At 38.5% G+C, this 25,989-nt stretch overlaps 1 protein-coding gene across 2 annotated transcripts; it reads left to right on the top strand.

The window, feature by feature from the left end:
* The first annotated feature begins 15,122 nt into the window (after nucleotides 1–15,122).
* LOC121909387 (aquaporin-4-like) lies at nucleotides 15,123–20,090 on the top strand. Of its 2 annotated transcripts, none has more exons than XM_042429922.1 (5): nucleotides 15,123–15,984; nucleotides 16,604–17,021; nucleotides 17,108–17,272; nucleotides 17,919–17,999; nucleotides 18,891–20,090. In XM_042429922.1, the coding sequence occupies exons 1-5, from the start codon at nucleotides 15,896–15,898 to the stop codon at nucleotides 19,140–19,142; spliced, it is 1,005 nt and encodes a 334-aa protein (XP_042285856.1). In that variant the 5' UTR covers nucleotides 15,123–15,895; the 3' UTR covers nucleotides 19,143–20,090. The 2 variants fall into 2 exon arrangements, with proteins under 2 accessions (XP_042285856.1, XP_042285857.1); XM_042429923.1 differs by having other exon boundaries at nucleotides 15,895–16,134.
* Nucleotides 20,091–25,989: the final 5,899 nt, after the last annotated feature.

Raw genomic sequence — 25,989 nt, 5'->3', positions numbered from 1 at the left:
GAAATTGAAATTTGCTGAAAAAAACAGGCACAGATGCGTGTCTCCATGCTGTTATTTGGAGGATATTTTGGCTTTCACTTTTGACCATAAACAAACACACACCGAGTAGCCTACAATACATTGTATATATGTCTATGCTGGTGAAAACTGTGTGAAGACCCTCTTGTGTTATGGTCTGTGCTGCGAGAGCTGTCTCAGCAGAGAAAGTTCTTTTCTGTGCTTTAACAGTTGAACCATGTGGGGAAGAAAATGTCATTTTTGTTCTGCATCAACTATATGTCCCCATAGGGAAATATTCCTCCTATGCATGCGCTCCAAAACACTCACTGTAGGCTACCAATTATGCAGTTTGAACTCAGGCATAAAGGAGAGAAGAGGCATCTTACTGCAGCCATATACTACACTACATGATTAAACACACACACACAAAAAAAAACCTTTCATTGAAATACAGAAATTTCTGGTGAGGTTAAAAATGTCTTCTGGTGGCTATGCTGAAGGTCCTCCGGTCATGTGCAATGAAACTGAGGATAATACAGCTGAAATTGTGATTCTAAGGCTTACCCATTTCTACCAGCATCAAGCAAGTATGATTATTTTTTTCAGGGACCTGATAGTTTCTCTAATGTATAGATTCGGTTAAAGGGATAGTTCAACATATTGAGAAATACTTATTATTGCTTTTTTTCTGAGAGTTAGATGATAATATTGATATCACTCGCATGTCTATAAAGTAAATAGAAGCTACCACTAGCAGCCAGTTAGTTTAGCTTAGCACAAAGACTGTACAAAGAAGCACAAAGAAGGGAAAACAGTTAGCCTGTCTGACTCTGTCTAAACATTGCAAAATCCACCTAGCAGCACGTCTAAAGCTCTATAATGTACACGTTATATCTTGTTTGTTTGATCTGTACAAAAACCAAAGCATAACACAATGTGGTAGGAAGTTACTGCACCTGGCCAAGAAACAGTGCTGAACATAACACCCTATAACACCTCAACATGTTATTATAGGTGGATTTTGGTAGCTTTTGATAGAGCCAGGCTAGCTATTTCCACCCACTTCCAGTCTTTGTGCTAAGCTAAGCTAACTGGCTTCTTATGGTAGCTTCACATTCACTACACAGACATGAGAGAGGCTTCAATCTTCTTATCTAAATCTTGGCAAGAAAGCTAATAAGCATATTAGAAGAAATAGTAGCCTAACTGTGTGGTGCATGGTACTGGTGTGCTCAAGAGGTAATATTATTTGGCTAGTAACAAAGCCTTGATTGTAGCAGCTGGATGGCAAAAGGAAAGATGCTTTATGGAATATCAATCCTTTCCAGTTAGTTATCCATCAATGTCCAAAACCAACAGCTTCTTAAATTAACACTGAGCTGACTTTTTAACATGTAAGGTTTGGAGAGGAATGTACAGTCAGCCAAAGTCTATACTAATAATATTACAACACCGATCCATACCCATGATACTTCTTGAGCCAATATTTTATGCATTAAGCCATTATTTTTGTACAGACAGTGGTTGTCTGAAATAGCACAAGCCGAGATATCGACACACCTGCATAGCCCCTGTAGTTATTTTATATACATACATTACTAAGCCATCATCCTGTTAATAGAGGTATAGGCTGATAGAAATATGAATAGCTTTAGAAAGTTGGCAGGGAGCTCATACTGTGACAGTACATCCACCATTAAGTTAACATTATATAATGCCACTGTCACTCAGAGTGTAGCTGTGGGTGTGTGTGGAATCAGTTGGTACAACAGCAAAGGTCTCTGTGTTTCAAAGCACACTGGCACCATCCTGAGGCTCCACAAAGCACCTACATCATTTTTGTAAAAAGACCAGCAGGTTTTGTGTAATGTGAAAGAGGGGAAATATTCAAATATGTAAATGATAACTAATTAAATGGCCTTATATTATCATTTGAACATTTGAACCATTATTCTATTTACATTGACAGTGTATGTGCATTTTACACTCTTTTCATCAAATACAAAAAACCTCATGATATAGCCTATGACTATAAGGTATTCATAATGTATAAAAACAATAATTCCAAAACTGCTTATTATGTATCATGTTGAATACATTTTTTTTCCTCTATCATGATGATTAAGTCACTATATATTCTGCATTTATTAATTCTTCTTGACATGTCTAGAAGCCTTTCACTTATTGAAATAATATCATCCAGGAAAACAATAACACATATGATATAATAAGCACTACACTATAATGTTTTGCAAGGCTTGTTTTTCTGGAAGTGGGGCTTCTGTGTCCTGACCTGAGGATGGATATGCACAGAAGCATTGCATACTAAAGAGGTATTTATTTAAAAAAGAACACATAGTGAGATATGCTGCACTATGTGTGATCTGTGCACCTCACACATAATGTCGACCACCACTGGTTTTCTAGAGTGTGCTGAATGTGATATACAGTAGTGAGGTGGAAATGAAGAATGAGATGACAGATGGATTCTGACATGCTTTTAGATAGTAAGCCTGTTTCATTTTGCTGGCGTACTTTTTGCGGTAAACAAATGTATAACGCAATGTAAAACTTTATTTTAAATGGTCAAAACTGACATTTGAGAGGTAGTCCCAAGTATGGCTCAGATTATGAAACCACTGGATCCTACACTACCCATCATGCAACTCAATCATCAGGATTATTTTATCAGACTTTTCAGAGATGCCTCTGGAGCCACAGAGGACTTTATGCAACTGTTTCCACAGTCTGAGTAGCTCTGCTCATGATGAGTAAACAGATCTTTGTGTATAAAATCAGTGGAATGCCCCTCTAACAAACTGATTTGTGTCACAAATTCTCTTATTTTAAAAAAAAATCTGGTTTGTCTTTGGTGTTTCATCAATGGCTTGATTGTCTAGAGCCCGTCGTGGGAAAGTCCATGCAAAAGCCTCTTATCTGTCCCTCGCCTTGCTGCTCTTTTAGGCCACCAGGCGGCTCTTCATTCTGTCCACAAGGTGATAGATGAAATGAGCAAGTGATATGTGTCTCTCCGTCGGCCCAACTCCAATGTCAGTCTATTTTTGGAAAATGAAGAGGAATAAAATGTTACCAGGATCGAGGTGGTGAGTGACTGTCCATTTAAGAGTGGATGGATAAACATGGAAGGGACGTGCTTGGCAGTGAGGCTCTCCTCCTGCAGAGGCTAATTTATTAGTGAAAGTACACTGAAAAGGGGCCAAATCAATGAATAATACATATAGTGAGTCAAAATATTTCATTGAACTGATGAGAAGAAGAACTTATGCTATGGGGACTCAGTCTGCATTTTGTATTTTAATGCAAAAGGAGACAGAAGCCTCTATCACTAAAAACACACCACCTAAAGTCACAAATATGTATCAGATGTCCTTATTTTCCTACAGACTCTGCTCATATTCATCTTTGCAATTTGCTTGAAAACCCCTCTTTCTGTGTAAAAAGTGCCTCATCTCATTTTATTTTACATACTTTTTTTCTTGGGATTTGTCCGTGTTTGGAAACTCATACAAGACATAACCGAAATCAATCGACAGCATCATAGAATGGTGCTCTTGTCCATGGGATTTTTTGATTCTGCTTTCAGCCAAGATGTTGATATTTTGTAAAGGGGTTCCCTTTACCCCAGTGACAGAGAGTGTGGATGAAACCAAAGGGTGTTTGGCGTTTCCTCTGTCTGCTGGCCTTATTGGTAATGTGAGAGCTAGTGTGACATTTCAGACTCAAATTCTGTGAAGGCAGAGGAATAAAGGATGTATTAGGGCCATTGGCAGAGAGCTACCTCTCAACACTTCTGGTGTAAATGATAAGGCTTCGATGCCTTATAGATATTTTGCACTGTATGTAAAAAGGAGCACTTTATGTATATTAATTTGATAAACTACTTGTTTTCATTCACTATTGCCCCTTAACTCTTCTAAGTAATGCTATACTGTACAGTGTGTAAAATATGAATGAGGTATGTAATGAAGTATGAATATACTATAATATAAATAAAAATATCTAATCAGCTGACATCAGAACCGTTGATTTTTATATGATTTATTGTGATTAATGCTTCTGAATGATCATCATATTGATTCAACCACACAACTCTTGTTTTTGTATTGTCACATTTGCACATCATGTACAGTGATTTCTATTTGATTCATTGGCTGACCATGGCCTAAACAAGAGCATCTCAACATCTGGATCAATATTCACGGTGAAGCAAGCTCTATAGCTCATAATACAGCAATAGTGTATTGATTACTTTGGTCAATATAGCAGTTTTGGATTTTTCTCTCTCTCTCACTCCAATTCTACAATAAGTGTAGCATCAATATTTTTTTTCCTCACCGTGATGAACAGTGGCAATGGAAACTAATGGTTATCTATTGAGACATCAAGATATTTTGCTCCGCCATATCAGTTGAGATAGTTAAATTTCTCCACTGGCAGCGTTGACAGCGGATTGTAAACTCAAACTGAACCCAATGGACTTACACCTTGTGGAAGAATTGATTTATAATCAAAAATTCAGTTTGAATGCTTTCACTGTAAATATTTTCTTTTCCCTCTAATGCTGATGCTAGCAGACATCCTATTTCCTTCGCTTGGGGAGTTGAGGCTGATGGTTTGCAGCATCTGCAGTAGGCTCCTGTGGGTTTCAACCTGACAGCTTGTCTCCATGAAGTCTTGGTAATGAGAAAGACTGTGTTCATTCTGTCTACATGTGTCAGAATGACACATTCACGGTTGTTTTTAGAGCTTGTGTACACTGTGGTTTTCCTTTAGCATTGCTTGACAAGTATAACAGCCAAACACCAGTAACAACCAACAACATTCAGACATTTATCTACACCATCTATTTGTCTATGGTTGAAGTTATGATGGGCAGCTTTTTAAGTGTCTCTGGTGTTGGCCTAACACATGCTATTCCATCTATGTATGACAACGTGTAGTAAAAATGCTTGGCAACAACTCCTTTGGGTGCTGTTTTCACAGTCCTAGTGCTGCGGTTGCAAAAATGGTTCTAGTTAAGGGTAATAGAGGTAATGACAGTGATGGAGCAGTATCAGAGTCATGCATATATTAAAGGCTAATTCTGTTAAAGGTGCAGTGTGTAGAATTTAGTCGCATGTAGAGGAACGGACTTGAAAGAAATGGGATATAATATTCATAAGTATGTTTTAATTAGTATATAATCACCTCAAAATAAGAATAGTTGCATTTTCGTTATCTTAGAATGAGCCCTTTATATCTACATAGGGAGCGGGTCCTCCTCTGCGGAGCCTGCCATATTGCACTGCCATGTTTCTACGGTAGCCCAGAACGGACAAACCAAACACTGGCTCTAGAGAGGGCCTTTTGCATCATTTTTTGTGAGTTTTGCAGCCACCATAGGTTCTCCTGCATGCTTGGAAGGGGAGGGGGGCAGGGGTATTCAGTTTGTTGCAATCTGCAACCTCACCACTAGATGCCACTAAATCCTGCACACCATAACTTTAAACTTGCATACATTTATTTTTTTGCCACATGGTAGTAATGCAACAAGTTGTAAACATGATACTGACTTATTATCACCCTGTAAAATTGATATAGTGAACATATAAGCAACCATTTGCTTACATTATTTACTCATCCAGCAGACAGGCAGCAACATTAGCATTTATTTTCAGCTTTATCTCTGTCTACCTCTTGAGTGAATGTTTAATATCCACTCCCTTTAGCTTTGGTCCGGTCTCCACCAACTCTCCAATACTTCACCAGCATGTCACTAACATTGTCTGTTGTTTAGTAAACTATACAATTGGGTTACCAGCGCTTTTTTTCTAACAACAGCTGTCTGCTGCAGGATTTTATTATAGTTATGCGTTTTAATAATGACCACTACAAATTGAGTACCTTTTGTAAAATATTATGATGCACTGTATACTGTAAAATCAAGAAAATCTATGACACTGAATTAGCATATCCACAAATCAGAAGAACCTTCGGGAGTGTCTGCTGCTTCCAAATCCACAGTGGAGTGCTCCCCCCTAGAAAAACCTTCTTCTTGTGTGTTTTTTAAATGTATTTTACTTACACTTTCTTAATGTCTAATTTAAAACCTTATGGTCCCGAAATAAATAAATAAATAAGTGTAGCTTCAAAAGTGCCTTTTTATTTTCTCTGTGCTTCACATGGATTTCAAAATGCACTTGGCCTTGAGGCTGCCTTGTAATAAAGGCTGAGACTGTGTAGCAGCGTTCACTCAGTGGGTGCTCTGCATCCCTGCTTGGCCTAACAGGCAAAAAATCACCCTCAAAGAGGAGAGGTTGTTGCTGACTTCTAGTTCATAACCTCTTTGACCCTGCTTGACCCACCAGTAAAACCAGTGATAAACATTATAGCACAGTCACAGACATTAGAATAGTTCCATTTGATGTATGATCTATCAAGTTGGGTTTTATATTATTTTACTGCATATACAGCTTCTGTGGTGATTTTATTTATATATATACATATATATATATATATATATATATATATGTATATATATAAATCTACTTACAAGAAAAAGTCATGGGAAATTTAAGAAAGACAATCACCTGTGCCTCCCTGCAACACACTCCACAAAGTCAAATTGGTCAGTTGTTGCTTAGGTGTAACATGGCTTTACAGCTGTGACTTGTAGTATTTTAGAAACACACATCAGTCATTAAGTGTCAAACTGGAAGGTTAGAAGCTCAAATTCCTTGGTGGGATGTTCTACAAGATTGTTTACAAGAATGTCTTTGGATACTGTCTGAAATCTCTGAAAACAGTATCAGTGTTTATTCACACTGGCCCTCCCACAGCACAGAACAATTTGTTCCTCTCTAATGTGCTTGCCCTCTGCTGAAATCAAAAAGAGAGAGACAGACAAAATCACTCAGCAGTACTTAGTTGCTGTGAAAGCAAGATATTTATGATCTTTACTCACTGGGTGGTAGATCACAAACTGATCTTGAGAGAACAGGGACATGCTTAGTGAGACTGGCTTTTCCAAGAAGAGAGGGGCAAATGGCACTCTCAGTTCACAAGTGGACTGGAATGAAGACATGACATACTGAGGTAGACAGGTCATCCTTCAGTTTAAAATGACTCTACTCTGCAAGTCTGTCTGACAGGGTATAAAAACTTAGACTGCCACTATGCGTGTTTGTCACATTTTGTGAAATACGCAACACAAGGTTAAAACTCAGTGTGTTTGTGTGTGTGTGTATGTGTGCATGTGTGTTGGAGAGTTGGGTTGCTTGTTTGCTATTTTCCAACTGAGTGATCACACGGAAATGTTGTAGTGTGTTGAGCGTTTAGATCTCTGCTGATGATTCACTCATATTTGGAGCCTTTCATTTGTTGTCTAAATGTTTATGTGCATTTATTTTATATTTTTTCTGTTTCTCTATAACAGTATTAGCAATGGAAAATTCTTATCAAGCCACCAAGTCTCTTTGAAGTGAACGGAATTGAGTGAGAGAGAGAGAAAACGGTCTTTACATTAAATCCCCAGCGGGTGACGATAACATATATTGAAGATGATGCGATTTTCTCATGAAGGCCCCTCATAAGGCATCGTCACATGATGTGAGTGTGGAGTGTTATTCAGGCCAGGTGATCTGTCAAGTACCATAACTTAGAATACAAAAAAATATTTGATATATTGAATTTCAGTCTTCTTACATGACATTGTTTTTGTTTTTGTTTCTTTTATGTACCAAAATCACCCCTACAGTTCCTAAAATTGTTTCTGAGTGAAATTCCATAGGGACATTTTCTGTAATTTTGTATCAAGCTAAAACATTTCCTGTCCTGCTGGAACATGGTGAAGACTGTAAAGCTACAATCCAATAAGCTGCTGGACAGAAGACAATAATTATCTGCTCTACATGTAACTGTAGGATATTAGATTAGTAAAAAATCTTCCCCTTTTGTCTCGATGGGCAGTGTTTTCCTATTCAGCTGCAGTGGAAGGATAGTAACAAAAAGAGGGGATTTGGCACTAAGAAGACTTTCACTTTTAAAGATATCGACTTGATTTGACTAATTTACATGACTGAAGTCTTATATTAGCTTCATATAAACTTTAAAATATTATTTTGCAAGGAAGGAGGGCTGTGGATTTTGTCCTCCATCACCTATATTGTGAGAGAAGGGATCTCTTAATGGCCAGTATGAACAAGAGGAATGATTACAGCCAGTAAAACATGTGTCAGTGTTCATTTGGGCACCTGACTGTTGTTTCTGGAGAGACTTGAAATGCTGTGAACTTATCCTTTAAGTTAGCATTTTGCTGATCCACAAATTAGGCTGAGCCTCCCCAACCCTATGGTAGCTGCCACAATTAAAGGACACAATGGTCTCACTGTTCCTCTTCCACAAAGTCTTAAGTGACTGGTGAATGGCAAGATAATTTAACTCTTGGAGCAACTTTTTTTGTTGTTATTGTTGTTTTTTTGAGATATTTAGGTACGTTCTAAAACCAGTAAACATTTTAAGGCAATAAACATGACTGAAATTTTAAAAAAAGATGCATTGGATTGTAGCTGTACATTTCTACCACAACAATGATGCCTTTTGCTCAAGTTAGCCCAAGTAGAAAATCTGAGTATAGTCCCTGGATGATTGAATAGGAGTAATGAAGCTTACATGGAATGTGCCCTCTCCCCGCAGCAGAAAACATTGGGATCTTGTCAAGTTGTTTTTGTCCAACAGCCCTATAATCTCAAGGTCTTGAGTGCTTCTGAGAGAAAGACAGAGAGAAACAGAGAGAGAGAGTGAATGAAAGAGAGGGTTTGTGTATTTGTGTGTGTTTATCAGACCACAGGATTTTGACAGCTAATGGAACTAATTACATTTTGATCAGCTGACCCATGGGGAAAGTTTTATTGATATGTGAAAACTGAGGATATGCAGTTAATGTTTAGCATTTAGACTCTGACGTCATTACATCCTGCAGCATACTGTACACATAAGCCTGCACAGAGGGATGTTGGGAGCAACTATAACAAAGTCTTTACCCACAGGGCAACTAGAATCAGAGCCTAGAGGTGGCAGTTGATTAAATACTATACTGTGGGGGCAGGAGCAGTGATGATGCGGTGATGCTTGCAGTGAGCACTGTAGCTGTAAGCAAAAGAATAAGAAGCGAACTAGCAGCTTAAAAACATATTTTATCTCAAAGGGTACAGTACATTGAATATATGCTGCAGTGAGTTGAGTCTGTGTCGAGCAGCAGCAAGACTCACGTCTTCTGCTTGAACTGAAAAGCAAGCTTTGCTCCATTTTCTTCAATCACCAAAAAATGCACGCACAGGCACACACCCACAAAAGGTCATAAATTACATTCCAGTTTTTCAGAAAGTTCAATGGAAATTCATTTTGGACTGGAATAGTTACAACAAAACTCTGCAAGATCCTCCCTGGATGATTAATTTTTGCTGACACTTCCTACCTTTAACCAGAAGTCTCTGATATTGATATTGTAGTTTAAATTAAATCCATAGACAGTACACAAAATACAGTGGAAATATCTTGAGAACTTGTAGGAGTGGTTCAACATTTTAGGACACAGTTTTATTTGCTTTCTTGCCAAGAGTTTGACACGCATCCAGCTGGTAAAATATACTTGTATTGTGATGGTATTATTGACCAGGATACCATGATATATAAAAATAAGGGACACTTATCACAATATGGTCATTTTTTAATGCTTTCTGCTAGTGAATATGTTTAACATATTCCAAAAGAGGTATGGTAAAGATCCATCTATCATGTACTAAATATTCTAGAGGAACAGGTGCTTTGCACAGCACTTTATTGCAGTTTTATTACTGGAAATTTTCTCATGACTTGTAGGAATGCACGCATGCATCTTGCATGAATGAATGATTACCAGATCTTACAGTTAAGAGCCTGTTTTTGTGTCTGTGTCAGAGGTCAAACAAGTTGTCACAAGCACATTGTTCCCATTTGCTTCATTTACTTCAATACGAATCAACCCTTTTCACAATTTCTGTCTTTCAAGAAGAGGCCACCGATTTGGCTCCCTGTCAAGCCTATAGATTATATAACAGTGTTGGGGTTCGCTTCATTGTGGCATGTAGAAAACTTGGCATGGTGCAGAGCTAACAAAGGCGGTAGCTTGTGTCTAATGAAGCATGGCAGTATTACTCAGCAAGGAAAACATGTTTGTTACCAGAGACAGCCTGCTTATGCTGCCTTTGGTAAATCCCCCTTGGGTACAGCTGGAACTGAATATTTAAGGTTGTTATCTTGAGTATTAGTGTCACTGACAATCTGGGCTATGTGTGTGCATGAGTGACAAGCACATGTGCATTGATGGACAGTAGGAAGTTGATGTTTCCCACTATACTTGAACTGTCTAGGTTGTAAAAATGTAAGATATGTTATACAGCAGTAGCCATATTAACTGTCTTCCATAATTGTTAGTGTTTGATAAGTTTCCCAAATCCTTCTAAAAAGGTGAGCAGTGCCAAATTAGCAAATTACTTTTCAGTGCACATTAACAATTCCCTTTAAACAAATTACTTCACTCGGAACTAAACAACTTAATCTGGAGGACAGTTCTCTAATCAAACAGAACTCATACTATATCAACAAACATTAATTGACTCAACTGTAATTTAAACACATGCAAATCTGAAGAATTAAGGCAAGCTATTAATTAGTAAAGAAGGCACTCCTCTGATGTGTGTGATGCCTGGAGGTGCTACAGAAATGGGATCCAGGAAAAGAAATCCACATGATACAGAGTAACTGTTTTTAACGATTTATGTAGCTCATTAATATTCAAGTTTGTATAGTGTGCAGATTTAAATTTCAATGTAAAATGAGCAAGCCTAGTGGCCATATTTACCATTGTAAATAAAACTGCATGCATAATTGTCAAATTATGCATATGGTACAAGTTGTATCTAATTGCATAGCGAATACAAGGTGAAGGTGAGATTGTCTGATGCCCATGGTGTTTTTTTTTTTTCTTTTGAAAGATAAGGCTGGCAAAATCCCATGTGCAAAACCAACAATGAATGGATCCTACTCACATGTATTGTGTGTCTAACAAAGTCTGATACTGTATATCTTATTCCTCTGTGCCTTTTCTCTGTTGTGGTCCAAAAACGATTAAAAAGCCATCAATGAGTCACACTGGGTTCCGTTTACAGAGCTTTGCCAGTGTGTTGTGCTACATATCACAACCTCTTGACATTGCACTGAAGTTCTTTGAGAAATTTACAATGGAGCACAAAGTCAAGAGGTTGTGATATGTAGCACAACAAGCCAGCAAAGCACTGTAAACAGAACCGCGTTCCCACGCATGCCTTAAACGGAACTACTCACTGAAGACTGAAAACATAATCACTGTTATTAGTCTTTGGAGTTGTTTCTAACCAAACTACTGTGACTCTAATCTTTGTGGCGAAGGAACATGTCTCCCAGTGCAATAGTGAGACTCACTGATGTGATTTTAATAGTTGGACAACAACAGAGGTCTACAGCACAGAGGAATACGATATATCAGGTTTGGATACACATAAAATACTTCAAAGTTGGATCAATTCATTGTTGGTTTGGCTCTGCACATGAGATTTGATAACAATAAGAAAAATATAGGAAATTGCCAACCATATCCTTTAAGTTGCCAATAAAGTGAAGGAGAATGACTGAACATGTCTTATTTATTTGAGGTAAGCACTGGACAGCACTGGACATGTAAGAGGATACAAGTTGGCATAGGCAAAAAGTGACGAGTGATGACAATATATCTTCCCCCTCTTCCAGAGTGCTATAGCTTAACACCCAAATTGAGACTGTTCTTTAAGCGACTCAAATATTTTACTCCTGTAATACATAGTATCACAGAGTGGATCATGTTCCTCTAACGTTGATGTGCAGTTGTTTGCAGAATGTATTCATGATATCCTCACAGCACCTCTGACTGTTGAAATTCTAGAAGTTAACGTCTACCACCTTCATACCCAACCCAAGGAGAGCAGATGAAGTATCTGGGGGAAAGGGCAAGTATTAGCTAACTTTCGGTCTGGCAGCACAACAAAGTAGTTATCCATTCACTTAAAAGATGTAATTTAGAATTTGCGCGTTTTATTGCGTAGGTGTGTGATGTGTGAGTGTGTGTGTGGGGTGTGTGTGGGTGGAATATTTTTGCGCTCACATGGAGGATGATTGTAAGTCACTGTGTTTTATTTACGTCATTGCATCCAACTTCTGACTTTACACTGGAGTAACTCAATGTCAAATTAACATAGATAAAGGAAAGAAAGAAAGAAAGAAAGAAAGAAAGAAAGAAAGAAAGAAAGAAAGAAAGAACAAAAGAAAGAAAGAAAGAAAGAAAAGGAAACCACATTTATATTAATTTGTAAGATAAGATGTGTCGGTAAAATATTCTTCAGTCCGGTGAGCCCAATTTTATCTCAGCATCTAAAATCACCTTCACTTTCCTCTTGACCTTCTTGGTGCTTGATGGTGAGCATAACTATTGCCTTGGCCCAAAGGAGCATGAAGAATTTTTAAGACAAATATTAACACGTATGAAAACCCAAGGGAATGTCCTTTTAGAGCAAGGTCACTTACATGGTCATTGAATGCATCATTAAGTTTGGCAAAACAAAATTACCATAAGTTATAATGCGTGCAGTGTTTGTGGATCATTGTACTTGTGCAGCCTGGGTCACTGACTGTGGAATTTCAATGTATTTTCACAGTCCTGTTGGCACCAACTATACAAGTGAGATCAGGATAGAGTTTAAGATATTTTTATGCTGAATTTTAGGATTGTTCAGGTTGGAATTAGGCGTGAAAGTTTAACTATTTTGGCTAAAGTTATATGAGCCTTTTTTTCCTTCCACTAGTGTTGATGATCACTAAATAATTATATTGTCCAAAATGGCCTGTTTGCTCAGCAACAAAGGCTCTGCAAGTCTAAATCCACCACTCCATCCCCAGCACACTTTTGAGAAAGACTGAGCTACAGTATGATGGCTGCTTGGGAATATTTCTAGTTTAATACATTTCTACTAGTGAACCAGTTTTATTATTCCAGCATTTATTAAACAGGAGAAGATCGGCCACCCCTGCCATTATCGTAGTAGTTATTAAATGTCACATGGGTCAGCATGTGCAGAAAGAGCATATAGTACATTATTGTATTATGATTGCCAAGATGTGTTTAACTGTTGAATGGATTGTGGAAGCATTTTTATTCTGATTGCACATTCATTTTGATTAGTAATGGAATGATGGAAACCTTTCTATTTTTCTGTCTAGTTCTCGAGGAAAGCTCTGTGTGATTGGGGCTCTGACCACATGTCTAACAAAACGACAGAGTCCTAAAAATATTGTGTAATGTAAGAGAAAAAGAAAGCACAACAGACCACTGTGGCTCTAATCTCACTTTTGGACACCCACAACATTAGCAAAAAGTCTGCTGATGATAACCTTGTGTGTCATAAAGTTTATCATGACAAGGAAAATAACCAAAACAAATTTAAAAAATCAGCATGTCCACAGTGTCTGGTACGTCCTGTTTCTATTATTTCAGGTATTGTTTAGTCTGTGTTTTCAAGTCATCATAAATTGATCCATGAAATACAACTCCTCAAACTTTTGAATAATTTCATTATTAGACCATCTTATATAAAAACACAATTTAGTATTTTTTCAGCAGCATAACAAAGTCGCTTGGTGGATTTTTCACCTTGTAATTTTTTCCCTCACTACAAAATGTAACAAATATATTTATCTTGCACTTGAATGATTAAGTGTCTAAACTTTTGACTGGTACTTGAAGAAAGATTTAAATAATGTATTAACTGATCACTTGTTGTAGCTAACAATGAAGCAGCTTTGGGAGACTGTTCAAGAATTGCAGAATTGCCTGAAAACTTCTGGGTAATCCATAATTGGTAAAAAGTTGGTCTTTGTTGTTTTAGTGTGTCCAATAAAGGAGTAATGACATACAGTACCTCCTTTTTTGAAGGAGTTTCAAACATTTGTTTTTCTTTCTAGATCAGACACAAGAAGGAGGTAAGCGTACTATGATTTTACAGGGAGGATTTCCGACCAATGAAAACACTGAGTATTGCTTACAAGGCTTATAGCTTTTCACATGTTTGCAATAATTTCCTGTAGATTAAATCATTAGATTTAAAGATACTTGGAAAGGTTCTTGTACTTGAACTGACAAAAAATAAGCAACAGATTTCTATTTCTGTTTTTTTATAGTGATCTGAAGTAGCTAAGAGCCTTGAGTACCCCTTGAGTAATGGCTGGATAATGTATGTTTAGATTATTATTTAGTTCAGTGATTTAAGCAATTACTGTAAGTAATACTTGCTGTAAGGCCTCCACGCACATTTATATAGAGAGCTATGGTGTAGTGTTTTCTTTATTTAAAGGTGCAGTGTCTAGAATTTAGTGGCATCTAGCAGTGAGGTTGCAGATTGCAATAAACGGAATACCCCTCCCCTTCCACTGTGTAGGATAACCTATAGTGGCTGTGAAACTCACTTTCACTCACCAGGTAGACAGCGATACGGCTGAAAATAAAGGCTAATGTTACTCCCTGTCTTCTGGATGAGTAAATAATGTTAGCAAGTGGTCGTTAACATGTTCACTATATCAGTTTTATAGGATGATAATAAGTCAGTATCGTGTTTACAACTTGTTGCTCTACCACCATGTGGCCAAAAAATGCGAAAGGCCCTCTCTAGCACCAGTGTTTGGTTTGTCCATTCTGGGCTACTGTAGAGACATGGCGGTGCAACATGGCGGGCTCCATGGAAGAGGACCTGCTCCCTATGTAGATATAAAGGGCTCATTCTAAGGTAACGAAAACACAACAATTCTTATTTTTAAGTGATTATACACTAATTAAAACATACATTATATTCCATTTCTGCCAAGTTTGTTCCGCTAGATGCCACTAAATTCTACGCACTGCACCTTTAACCACTTATGTCTTTGATAAATAAAACACATGAGTCTTTCCTTACAGTGATCTCTGTATTCATCCAACAAGGATACTGTAAGTTTGATCACCGTGAAGGTAACGTGTTTATCTTTCCGTTCATACTAAAAAGGGCACGGTTCTTCCTGGAAGCTTATCATGGAACAAATTTAGAAAAGCAACGTGCATGTGTGTTTGCTAACAATGTGCAAACACTTAAGCTCCTGATCCAGATAAAATATAGATGCGGATTTGTGTTTGCCTCATTCTCAAAAGAGAGGTGAACTTAATGGTTTATGGTTTTCAGAGCTGTTACAAATCCCATGATACCTTTTGATGTTCTTACCAATAGCTTGGTAAACCAGGCGCTTGTTGAGGTTAACCCTCAGATCCTACTGGTTACACAATAACAATAACAAGCCTTAACTTTTTTCAGCAATGAGGAGACAAAACAATTGGCATCTTTTACTTAATACCCCATCTGCATTATAAGCAACATCACCAGTGTGTGTGAGTTATGCACTAATGTGTATTTTGTCACATCTCCTGCTGTAGGATATCACAATATCATTGCCATCTGTGCAGTCTCCCTCTAAAACTATTACTTTTGAGAGTTCTTGTGGATGAATTTGAGTCAAAGTTCTTCCTTAAAAGTTCTTCCAAATATCTGAATATCTGGTGGTTTTGTAAATATTGTGCTTACTGCAGCGTGTTTTAAAAGCTCTAATATGACTAAGATGCTGAGGCTGACTAAGTCACAGTGTGGCCGCACTTTGTGCAACAGTGCTTCTGTGTGCACAGTAAGCAAACCTCCTGACTCCTCCCCCTGAGCAGGCTGTTTTATTCCTGTGAGGTGATGCTCGGTTAGTAACTTAATAAAGCTGCTGGATGCAATCCCGGGGCACAATGTGTGGACCATGTTCGTCTGACAGACCTGCTCTCTTCACTACTGAGCTCACACAGCCTGCTGCTTTCCTGTAAGTACTGCAGGTCACAGCCATTTCAACTTTTTAGAAGTGATGAAAGGGGAGATGTCTCTGCTGATTGAATAACTCACCAGGACTTATGAATGAAAGCACATCACACACAATGGGGACAGAGAGGGGGAGAACTTGTTATTGCATTCGGTAAGTCTTAGTATTTTGATCTAGGAAAAGAAATGACTGAAGTTACCAATGCAACTTTGTTGCCCTGGAGGTTTGTTGAACAAAATGCAATGATGTTAAATTATGCACTTTCAATGTTTTTTCTAAATGTGCAGTAGCTTACAAATGTTTTAATTAATGTAAATCATGTTTTCCTTAGCATTAATAGTCAAGAGTAGAGATGCATTTTTCTTAAAGATCATTAAGTGAAAGCAATTAAATGTTGTATTATTGACTGTAAGTGTGATAATTTGCCCCTATACACAGTGTTTAAAGAATGCTCTGTATGGCATTTTGTGATGGAAAGTCACTGACTTAAATCCCTAGTGGAGTTATAAATATTGTGCCCAGAGGCAGCTATCCTGATAGGGTTCAGTATATTTCCAGCCACATGCACACCCCAGGAATACATAAGTAGGCTAATCATTTTGCTCATCATTCTTTTTGCCAGGAGGTTTCTGTCCTGGTGTAACTGTCAGAACATAATGGTGGCATTTAAAGGGATCTGGACCAAGGACTTCTGGAGGGCTGTATCCGGAGAATACCTGGCCACTCTCATCTTTGTTTTTCTCGGTGTTGGCTCCACCATCAACTGGGCTGCAGAGGAGGAGAAGCCTCCCCCAGCTGATCTAGTCCTTATCTCCCTTTGCTTTGGCCTGAGCATTGCCACCATGGTGCAATGTTTTGGCCACATCAGTGGTGGACACATTAACCCGGCCGTCACTGTAGCCATGGTTATAACTAGAAAACTAAGCCTGGCAAAGGCAATGTTCTATGTGATGGCTCAGTGCCTGGGCGCTATTACAGGAGCTGGAATCCTCTACCTAGTAACACCTGCTGCTTTAAGGGGGTCACTCGGTGTGACCATGGTAAGAACTTGAACTATGTTCATTTTTACATGTGTATATGATACATTTTCCTACAGTTTAGTGATTTAAAATCGTCTGTTTCCAAGGTGAACTCCAAAATCTCAGTAGGACACGCTTTGCTTGTGGAGCTGCTTATAACATTTGAACTCGTCTTCACCGTGTTTGCCACCTGTGATCCCAAACGAACAGACCTAGGTGGCTCTGCTGGCCTGGCCATCGGTTTTGCTGTAGCCATTGGCCACTTATTTGCGGTGAGTATGTTAGATAAGAGATAGATATGAAATGGCAGTGAGGGCAAGAAGGCAAGGAGAATATTTAGGGCAGGGACTCTATTTCCATCTCAAAATCATATTAAATTCATCACCCTGCATTAAAGAATTCAAGAACAAGACTGGTTCCAAGTGCAAGCCTCTTTAGCATGCACTGAAAGTTTCAACAACACTTCTTGAGAAAGAGCAGGTGCATCTAAGCATCTATTCTTCAATGTGTGATATTGTATGCTTCTCACTGATTCACACCCACATGCACATCTTCATTGGAGGCTGCCATCGCATGGCAACCAATCTCTGGGGGCTCCCTGAACCCTGCAGAGCAAATGAATGCACAGGGAAATAGATGTTATCTCTCATACTGCTCAACTGATTTCTCCCTAGGTCTGTTTAGCAAATATGACTTGCATAAAATATATTCTGCAGTGTAAGATATATACTGAAAATCAAAATACAGCAGCATTGTACCAAGAAATGTATTTCAATGCTAAACACAGCTATATATATATATATATATATATATATATATATATATATATATATATATATATATATATATACTGTATATATACTTTTTTTTATCATTCAGACTCATCATTTAAAATCAATGCTCTTATATGTTTTCCAGATTCCATATACAGGAGCCAGTATGAACCCTGCTCGTTCCTTCGGGCCTGCAATGGTCACACTTAACTTTGAGTACCACTGGGTAAGAGATACTGTACAGTTGGCCAAAATATCATTTACTTACTCCTGACAGTGGGCCAGTTTGATTGTGTCTGTATAAGTTAGAAAGCTTAGAGTTTTAGTATAATAAATCAGCTTAATGGTTCAAATGTTAAGTTGTGTGACTATGTCAGAATGATTTCAAATGTTTATGTCTTGTTGTAGCTAATTTAATGTCCTGAAGAGGGCAAGCTCTTCTACTTGTATGGCATGTTGAAACCTGGTAAGGTCATAGTTTCAGCACTTTGACAGGACAGTAAAGACAGGTGTGACCTCATGACAAAACCACAAATCAGTTTTTTACTTATATCAATCAGTAAATGTGAAGAGAACAAAACACACTCAGGTGGGTTAGAATCTTATTAAAAACTTTTACACATGACACTTGAATTTATGATTTCACCCAACAAAAGAATTGCTGAAGAGTTGCAATTTTACTGCATTTTCTCCTCCAGCTACATAATGAGATGTCACTTAACAAGGTGTAAAATAGCATTACTTCTGATTTTTTTGTATCCAGGCAATACTTTCCAATGAGCTATTTGCAGACAGGATGGTGTCATATGTGTGTGTACGTGTGTGAGTGTGTATATTGGGGATGTGCTTAGGTATAACACTGTCAGTTACTTTCACCGTGGCTGGTGTCATATTCGGAAGTGTCTTTTCTTGGTGCTCGATGCCTCAGACACCGCAGAACCTGCCTCTGATGAAGGTTCACCTTCTTTTCCCAATCTGTAGCCTAATAAAGCAGGAGAGTTTGACAGTTTTGGCTGGAGTGTCCATGCTGCATTGCGTTGACAGAAATAAAATATCTCCCCCATGCACTGATTATCCAGCTGACTGATTAAGATGTTTCTCTTGCTGTTTCTGCTAGGTGTACTGGGTGGGACCCATTCTGGGGGGCATCCTTGCTGCTGGTCTGTATGAGTACCTGTACTGCCCTGACCCTGACTTAAAGAAGAAGCTGAAACAGGTCCTTCAGAAGGATGCATCAGGGAAGTACAAGGAGGTAGAGGCAGAGGACATTGCCATCAAGCCGGGTTCCATCCACACCGTCGATCTGGAGAAATCTGAGAAAAAAGATCCTTTCCGGGACTCGACAGGAGAAGTGCTGTCCTCTGTATGACTATCACGTGCACTGGAAATGGAGACCAATCTGTAGAGCAGAATGACAATCAAACTGTGGAGTATCCATCTTGAGCCTGTCCCCTTTCAAATACTTCATCCTCAAAGCAGAATATGATTTCTGTCCACGAGGCTTTACTGCAGGGCTGAATTACTTTCATTGTCATAAAGCTAATATGGTCAACGTCCACAGCCTATCAATACTATTCCTAAGGCTCCGAACGATTTTGCAGCAGTGTTGGCATGCAGCATACATTGCACGCTGTAGAATGACAGCCCCGCAATACATTGAGTTAAGGAACTATGTATAGGGTCAACCAATTATGCAGGGTCATCACGCTGAATTGGAGAAGTGAGGAGGAAAATGCAGCCTTGTTATTTTTGGATTAGTGTCACATTTGGTCCATGTGCTGTATATGTAATAACAAGTGAGATTCTCCTTGTGATCATTAAGCACATTACAGGTCCCAAGCAACATAAGACAGCTCTGACAAGTATTATCAGAGGTGTATTACACTGCTCTCTATTTTCAGTGCATCAGTCAGGGAAACAACCAATTTATTACTATGAAAACACTGTGTCTTAGTAAAAGTCAATATACTTTTGGATGTTTATAATGTCTTCAACTATATAATTTTATTTTTTCTATTCACAATATTGTGACATTGTGCTGTTTTTACATTTTTTCCTTTTCTAGAGGTAGATTTGATTTTTGTTTTCATCTTGTGACTTGTGGTACCTTCATACTTATATATTTAATTTATTGCTAAAAGAAAAAGATGGCTAATCTGCCTTGATGACTTTTGTATTCAAATATTGCTCAGCTCTTCTCTTGGGCTCAACAATGTGACATAGACTGAGTGACACCATCACAAACTCGAGGTGGTACAATGTGTATTCCTGTAAGAATACTGTTGTAATAATAAAGGTTTTTTTTTTTCAAATCCAAGCCCCTATTTATGTTTTTTCTTTATTTTATTAATATATTCACGATAGATGTTTTCAAACAAGCAAACAGGATACCTGCACGTATCCACTTAAGCTTCCTCACGTTCATAAGAAAACTAGTGACCATACCTATACGGCTTTGTTCTTGAGTCACTTGTTTTTACTAGAAGGAGGTTCAGATCAATGATGGATTGGCTCATCTACCTCTAGATTATGTCTCCCCATGGCCAGATAAATGTCCATGATGTGTGTTCCCTGTGAGTTAAGTCTCTGAGAATAGCTTCATGTAATCTCATTCCATCAGCAGAGAGCACGGGAAATGATACCACTTTGTGATACAAAATAGAGGTGATCTGTTATGTCTACACTTTATTTCCTTTGCTAAAGGAACAGGTGCAATTCATCTTCTTTTTTTTTTCTTCATCTTTTTTTTCCCTGTAGAGGAAATGATCAGCCCCACTGACCCTGCTATATCAATTGAAGTTGTCCACGTAGTGCAACTATATTGTGTTTTCAAGGCTTGAATGCCAGTGTAATTCAGATACTAAATCAAAATTGTTTTTATTCCTACATGAATTGACTTGCCTCCTTTTCACCGTCTCCCAAGTGCTTTTTTTATGTGTGACAACAGCATCACCTACTGGCCACAGTGCTTATCGTCTACTGTGCAATAATGCTCCCGTTTGGATTTCTCCAGGGGAGGGCAGCCACGAGCCTTGGATGTGCAGATTACACTGCAGACGTGGGTAGACACAAGTCAGTTTTATTCATAAGTCTGAGCTACATTTCATTTGAAATTGGTCCAGGCCATTAATTCAGAACTACACAGGAGGATTAAGGGTTGCATAGCCAACAGGGACCCAGTTCTTGAATACAAGGTTTGATAACTGCAGAAGTAATTCCACTAAAGTTTTGTCAACCTTTTTATTGTTAGCATTTCTTTTTACAATTTATGAGAGGATGAGAAAGTACTTTTACTCAAACTGTGTTCCCAAAATGTTTCTGTATTAAAAAGTTGTAGACAGTCATAGACTTAAAACTAGTACTGTGAGATTGTTGATGTTAACAAATGGAGTTCTTCAAGGCCTACTGGAGTTAAAAATGGGCAGCAGTGATTCTCTCAGCATCGCTATACTTTACCTGCAGGCATTCTGCCTGTATCCCTTAAGGTTTCAGGGGCTCGAGGCCAGCACCTTCCCAGTTCCCCTTAATCATCTTTATTGCCCAAATGAATGAGTACATAAATCTGATGTTTCATGCATTGACTATTTCCTCTTGGGACAGATGAGTGGGAGTGGGCTCACTTGGTTCTGATTTATCAGCCCATGTTCATCTGAAGAATAAATATAAGGACAGGTGAGGGGAGCTGACCCTGTTGGATTGGAATCTGGTATTGTTATAACTTTAATATTGGAAAAAGAAGAATGTTAAAAAGTGATGTGGTGTGCATACAGAGCAAGACATTGTTGAGATTTCTTGTGATACATTTTGAAATTCTTACATACATAAATGAGGAGATGCTGTGAAGTGTCGATCAAATCCTGACATTTCATTAGAAGATTGTTCTCTCTCTGTGTTAACAAACTTCCAAAAGTCGTCTACAGACACCTCAATTAGGAAAAAGCTCATAAAAAGTGACAGCAAATAACAGACCAACACTTCTTCAGCTGTCTCTTTGTTAACATCTTGAATGGCTTATCAGCAAGATGTTCATCAGACACGGATAGTCTTCACAGTGACTGCCTCCATAACACATTCATTTATGTACATTCACATTCATTGCAAATACCAACAATGGCTATATGATGGGGATATTGTTAGAACTGCAGATTCATTTGCACATACAGATGCCAGCAAAAGTATATCTCAAAGTGCATCTGAAGCTTATCTAACTGAGAACAGACAGATTTCTTGCAACTTGAAAATTCAGATGCGCAATTCCCAGCACACAACAGAAGGGGCAAAAGATAAAACACACACCTTAAAGATCATTAGCAATTAATATTTGGGGATTCATGAAGAAAAACAGCGTTAAACACTTGTTTAATAATTCATACTATAAACAAGAAAGTCTCCCACTTCCTTAATAATTTAGACGTAAGCTAATGTTGATTTATTCAGGAAGGTCTCTGCCACCAGCACCGCCTGGAGTGCCCAAATTTGAATTAAAGTAGGACAGTAGCAGGCGAGTCTGTAATAACATTTGTATAATTTTATTATTGCTCTGGGCTCAGTTCATTTCCTCCTCCAGTAGCTGCGTGAAATTGTTTGATTCTGGAAACTGCCTTGAGTCTGCGGCTCTGGGGTTGGAGGGTGGTACAGGAACAGGAAGGCATGCGACACTCTCTCTCTCTGTCTGATGCTGACAGACACATAAACACACGCTCTCACACACACATACACACAACTCCACGTATGCACACATACACACATGCGGAGAGAGAGATAAATAACTTTGTTATTCTGGGTTTTGTAATACTGTTACATTGGCTCACTTAATAACTCAAGCTGTCTTGAGAATATGATTGATATTCTTACTCACCTTGTCACTTATGATAAATATTTCACCGAATTTATGTGAGATAGCTAGGAAGCGTAATAACTCATTCATTACATTATCAAATCATATAAATATGAGTTTGCTTTTACGTCTCTTTCCAGCAAAGCAGTTGCCATTTCTCATTAACATTAGTCAAAGAAAGTCACTTTCATTGCTCTTGTGCAAAATATTTGTTTGTAAAGAACCTGATCCGATGAAAATCCAGCTTTTTGTAACTTTTACTACCAAGGAATATTTCATTTTATTGGGCCCACGAGGAAGAATTAAACTTCATAATCATTTGGAGGTTTACTAAGCTATCAAGTCTTATCATGTGATTTCTAGTATGTGGTGTTCCTCTACTATATTGTGATTTTGTTTACCAATGATTGGACTATCATTTCCAAAATGGTAATTTACAAAAGTCTGATTACTCTAACACAAACAATCAAGTTTGTGAGGTATTAGCTCATGTAACGCACACCTGAGACCCCGGTGGCTTTGACACAGGAAGGGAGGGTGGAGAAGTTCTGATTGGTTTCCTCGGGGTCTGCTTCTAACTTCCCACCCGCACACATTCCCTCACTCCTCCTCCTTCCCCCTTCAATTCCTTTATGCAGAGCAGCCCAAACTGCAGTTTGATGAAACACATTTGTTTGACTTAACTCTTGCCTCGCCATCACGACTAAATCTCGAAGGCCTGTCGGTGTAATGTGGCCCAACAGCAATTGGGTTAATGAGAGGATATATGTACAAGTGTGGGACTTGACCGGAGGAGCTGTTTTCCATTTGGGTTTGGTCTGCTCGTGTTATTAGGGAAACCTTTATTATTGTTGCCCTCTAGTGGGAACCATATAATAGGATTACATTTTATTAGAGCCTCCCAGCATTACCCAAGCACCCCCCCTCCTCTTGTCTCTCTTCCCCTCATAGTAGTGTCACTGACTCCTCTGTCCACTGTGGGTGGGATGGGTGGATTTGGGACCAACGAGTGCGAACCCAAGTGATCCCACACAATAGGGATTCTCATTTTTTACAGAAAAATTGACTTGTCAATGTAAAACATGATTTTCTATCACTTTTGTCAAAAAGCGAGCTGAAACTGTTTCATGAGCAGACTAGACTCTGTCATGTGTACCTTGCTTGCTTTATTGACTGGAATAACCCTGCTGTACTGGTGAAACCGAGACATACACATGCAAACTTCACATAGTTTGCATATTACAAGTTTCTGGAGGAGTGAATGAACAAAGATACACTATAGTGCACTGGCTTGTTGATTCTCTTTACTGTTTGCTATGACTGACTGAACAAAAGAGCTCCTCTGTCATATAATTACCATAGTTGATGTTTTGCCTTCCAGTGCTATACCTGATGGCATAACTTGGACTACATTGTAGCAAGGGAGACATTCTCCAAAGCTGAATTTCATTGTGCCAAAGATAATATTTGATGAACAGTTCTGGCCTAAAACTGTGCAACCCTGCAGGGCAGACTGAGTCAGGCTCTGGAGCGGCTTCAGCACTTTCCCTTATCCATCCCACTCCCTTACATAACCACGGGCCATTAGAGGGGTGTGGCGAGTATTGCTGCAGTTATTAATATGGTCTGAGGCTAAACCAACATCTCTCTTAGTCCATACTAGCTTGCAAAGAGTAGGTAAGCCAATGTAAAGCAGTAGTTGTTATGGTCGGAGGTTTGATGCGATGTGTAGTCATCACTATTCACACTGTCAAGCCACTTCAGTATTATCTGACACTAGAAATGAAGGTCATAAAGGTGTTTGGAGCAAAGCAGTATCTTTGTTCCTAACTGGCAGCACTGTAAAGTCTGGACTATGTTATTATTAAGTTAGTCATGATAAAACAGAGCCTTCCTTTCAGTGTTTAAAAATTCTTTTAAGTGACATTATGTAACTTTTTCTATACAGCAGCATTACAGGATAATGTTAAATCATAGATGCAGTGTAACAGGAGTACAAGTAAAGAAAAGTCATAAAGTCATAAAGTCAGTGTCTATTTAAAGTTTGCTCAAATTGGCCACCATAAGCATACAAGACCAAGTTTGACTATAGCCCAAAAACTTGGGGATTTGAGAAAGGGTATGTTTTATTACTCATGGATTAAACTTTTAATTTGTGAGAGCAATAATGTGTTATTTCTTCTTTCAAAATATACACAGTCAAGTTTGATGACAGAAAGGACTGATAACCAAACTAATAATTACACTTAGTTCTTTTTTTGTGAAATGACTGCAGTCACTGCAGACAAAATTCCAGCAAGTAGAGTGAGTTTTCCAGGGTTCCTCTCTCCTTTCTCCTGTGTATGCATTTATAACTCTATGATGTCATCTAGGCTAGGTCGTTTCTGTTTGGGGCAAACTCACATCTGCAACCAATCTGTATAATTTGTCCACCAAAATATGGTGCAGCCAGTGCTCGCCTGCTATTGCTGCTGTAGCAGTTAGGTCTACATCCAAGGAAAATACTAACCTTCCACAGCAGCATTAGAACAATGGCTTTGCTTTTTTGGCACCAAACACCGTGCATAGTCAAAGATCTCCACTGGTTAGTCTCAACAACATCTGATGCATATTTTGAATACTGAAGTGCGAGGATCCCATTATGAATGGGCTCCATTTGTGTGGAAAATGGATAACGTATGGGATTTTAAGGCCTGGGGTGGTTTCTGTTCACTATAGTTTGTCAGGCTAATGGCATAAAAATGTGTGCGTATGTGTGTGTATAGCCTCGATACTTGAGGCTTGGTGAATCGTGTGCCAGCCACTAACCTCGGGGGCAAATAACTTCATCGTAACACTTTATTCCTGTGTTTGTTTTCCTGTGGGACACTGCAGTCAAAAAGTGTAAGGTTTAATGCTTCTTGGATCGGATGGGCAATGGATAGTTGGCTCATCCTCAAAAGAAACTCTGTTTATCATCTACAAAAGGAGCTCTGGAGAGGGAACTCTTTTGATGAAAATAATTGTAAAATGCTTTTGTTTGTACGCTTGCATTTCAAGAACATCCATCAGTCACTAGTCCCCTTGACGTGGCATTCTTATTCCACTATTGATTGGACTTCTGAGCAAACTTGGATTTAGTTTTCTCCCTGGATGAACATTAAAATACCAAGTCTGTTTATAAATATTTGTTTCAAATGGATGTTTTCCTACTTTTCTCATGTTTTTTTCTGCTTCTAATGTTGGGTACTGTTACAATATCATGGTTAAATTGATTTGCTTTCATGGCTGCTGTCACAAAAGTTGCCTTTCTCAACAGTAGGGGGCGAAAGAGAGGGTATTTCTTGTTCTATTGTGCATGGCGTGAGGGTAAGTGTTGAGAATCTCTGTCAATTCTATG

This window comes from Thunnus maccoyii, chromosome 12 (assembly GCF_910596095.1).
Source record: "Thunnus maccoyii chromosome 12, fThuMac1.1, whole genome shotgun sequence".
NCBI lineage: Eukaryota > Metazoa > Chordata > Actinopteri > Scombriformes > Scombridae > Thunnus > Thunnus maccoyii.
This window is presented reverse-complemented; position numbering and strand designations above follow the sequence as displayed.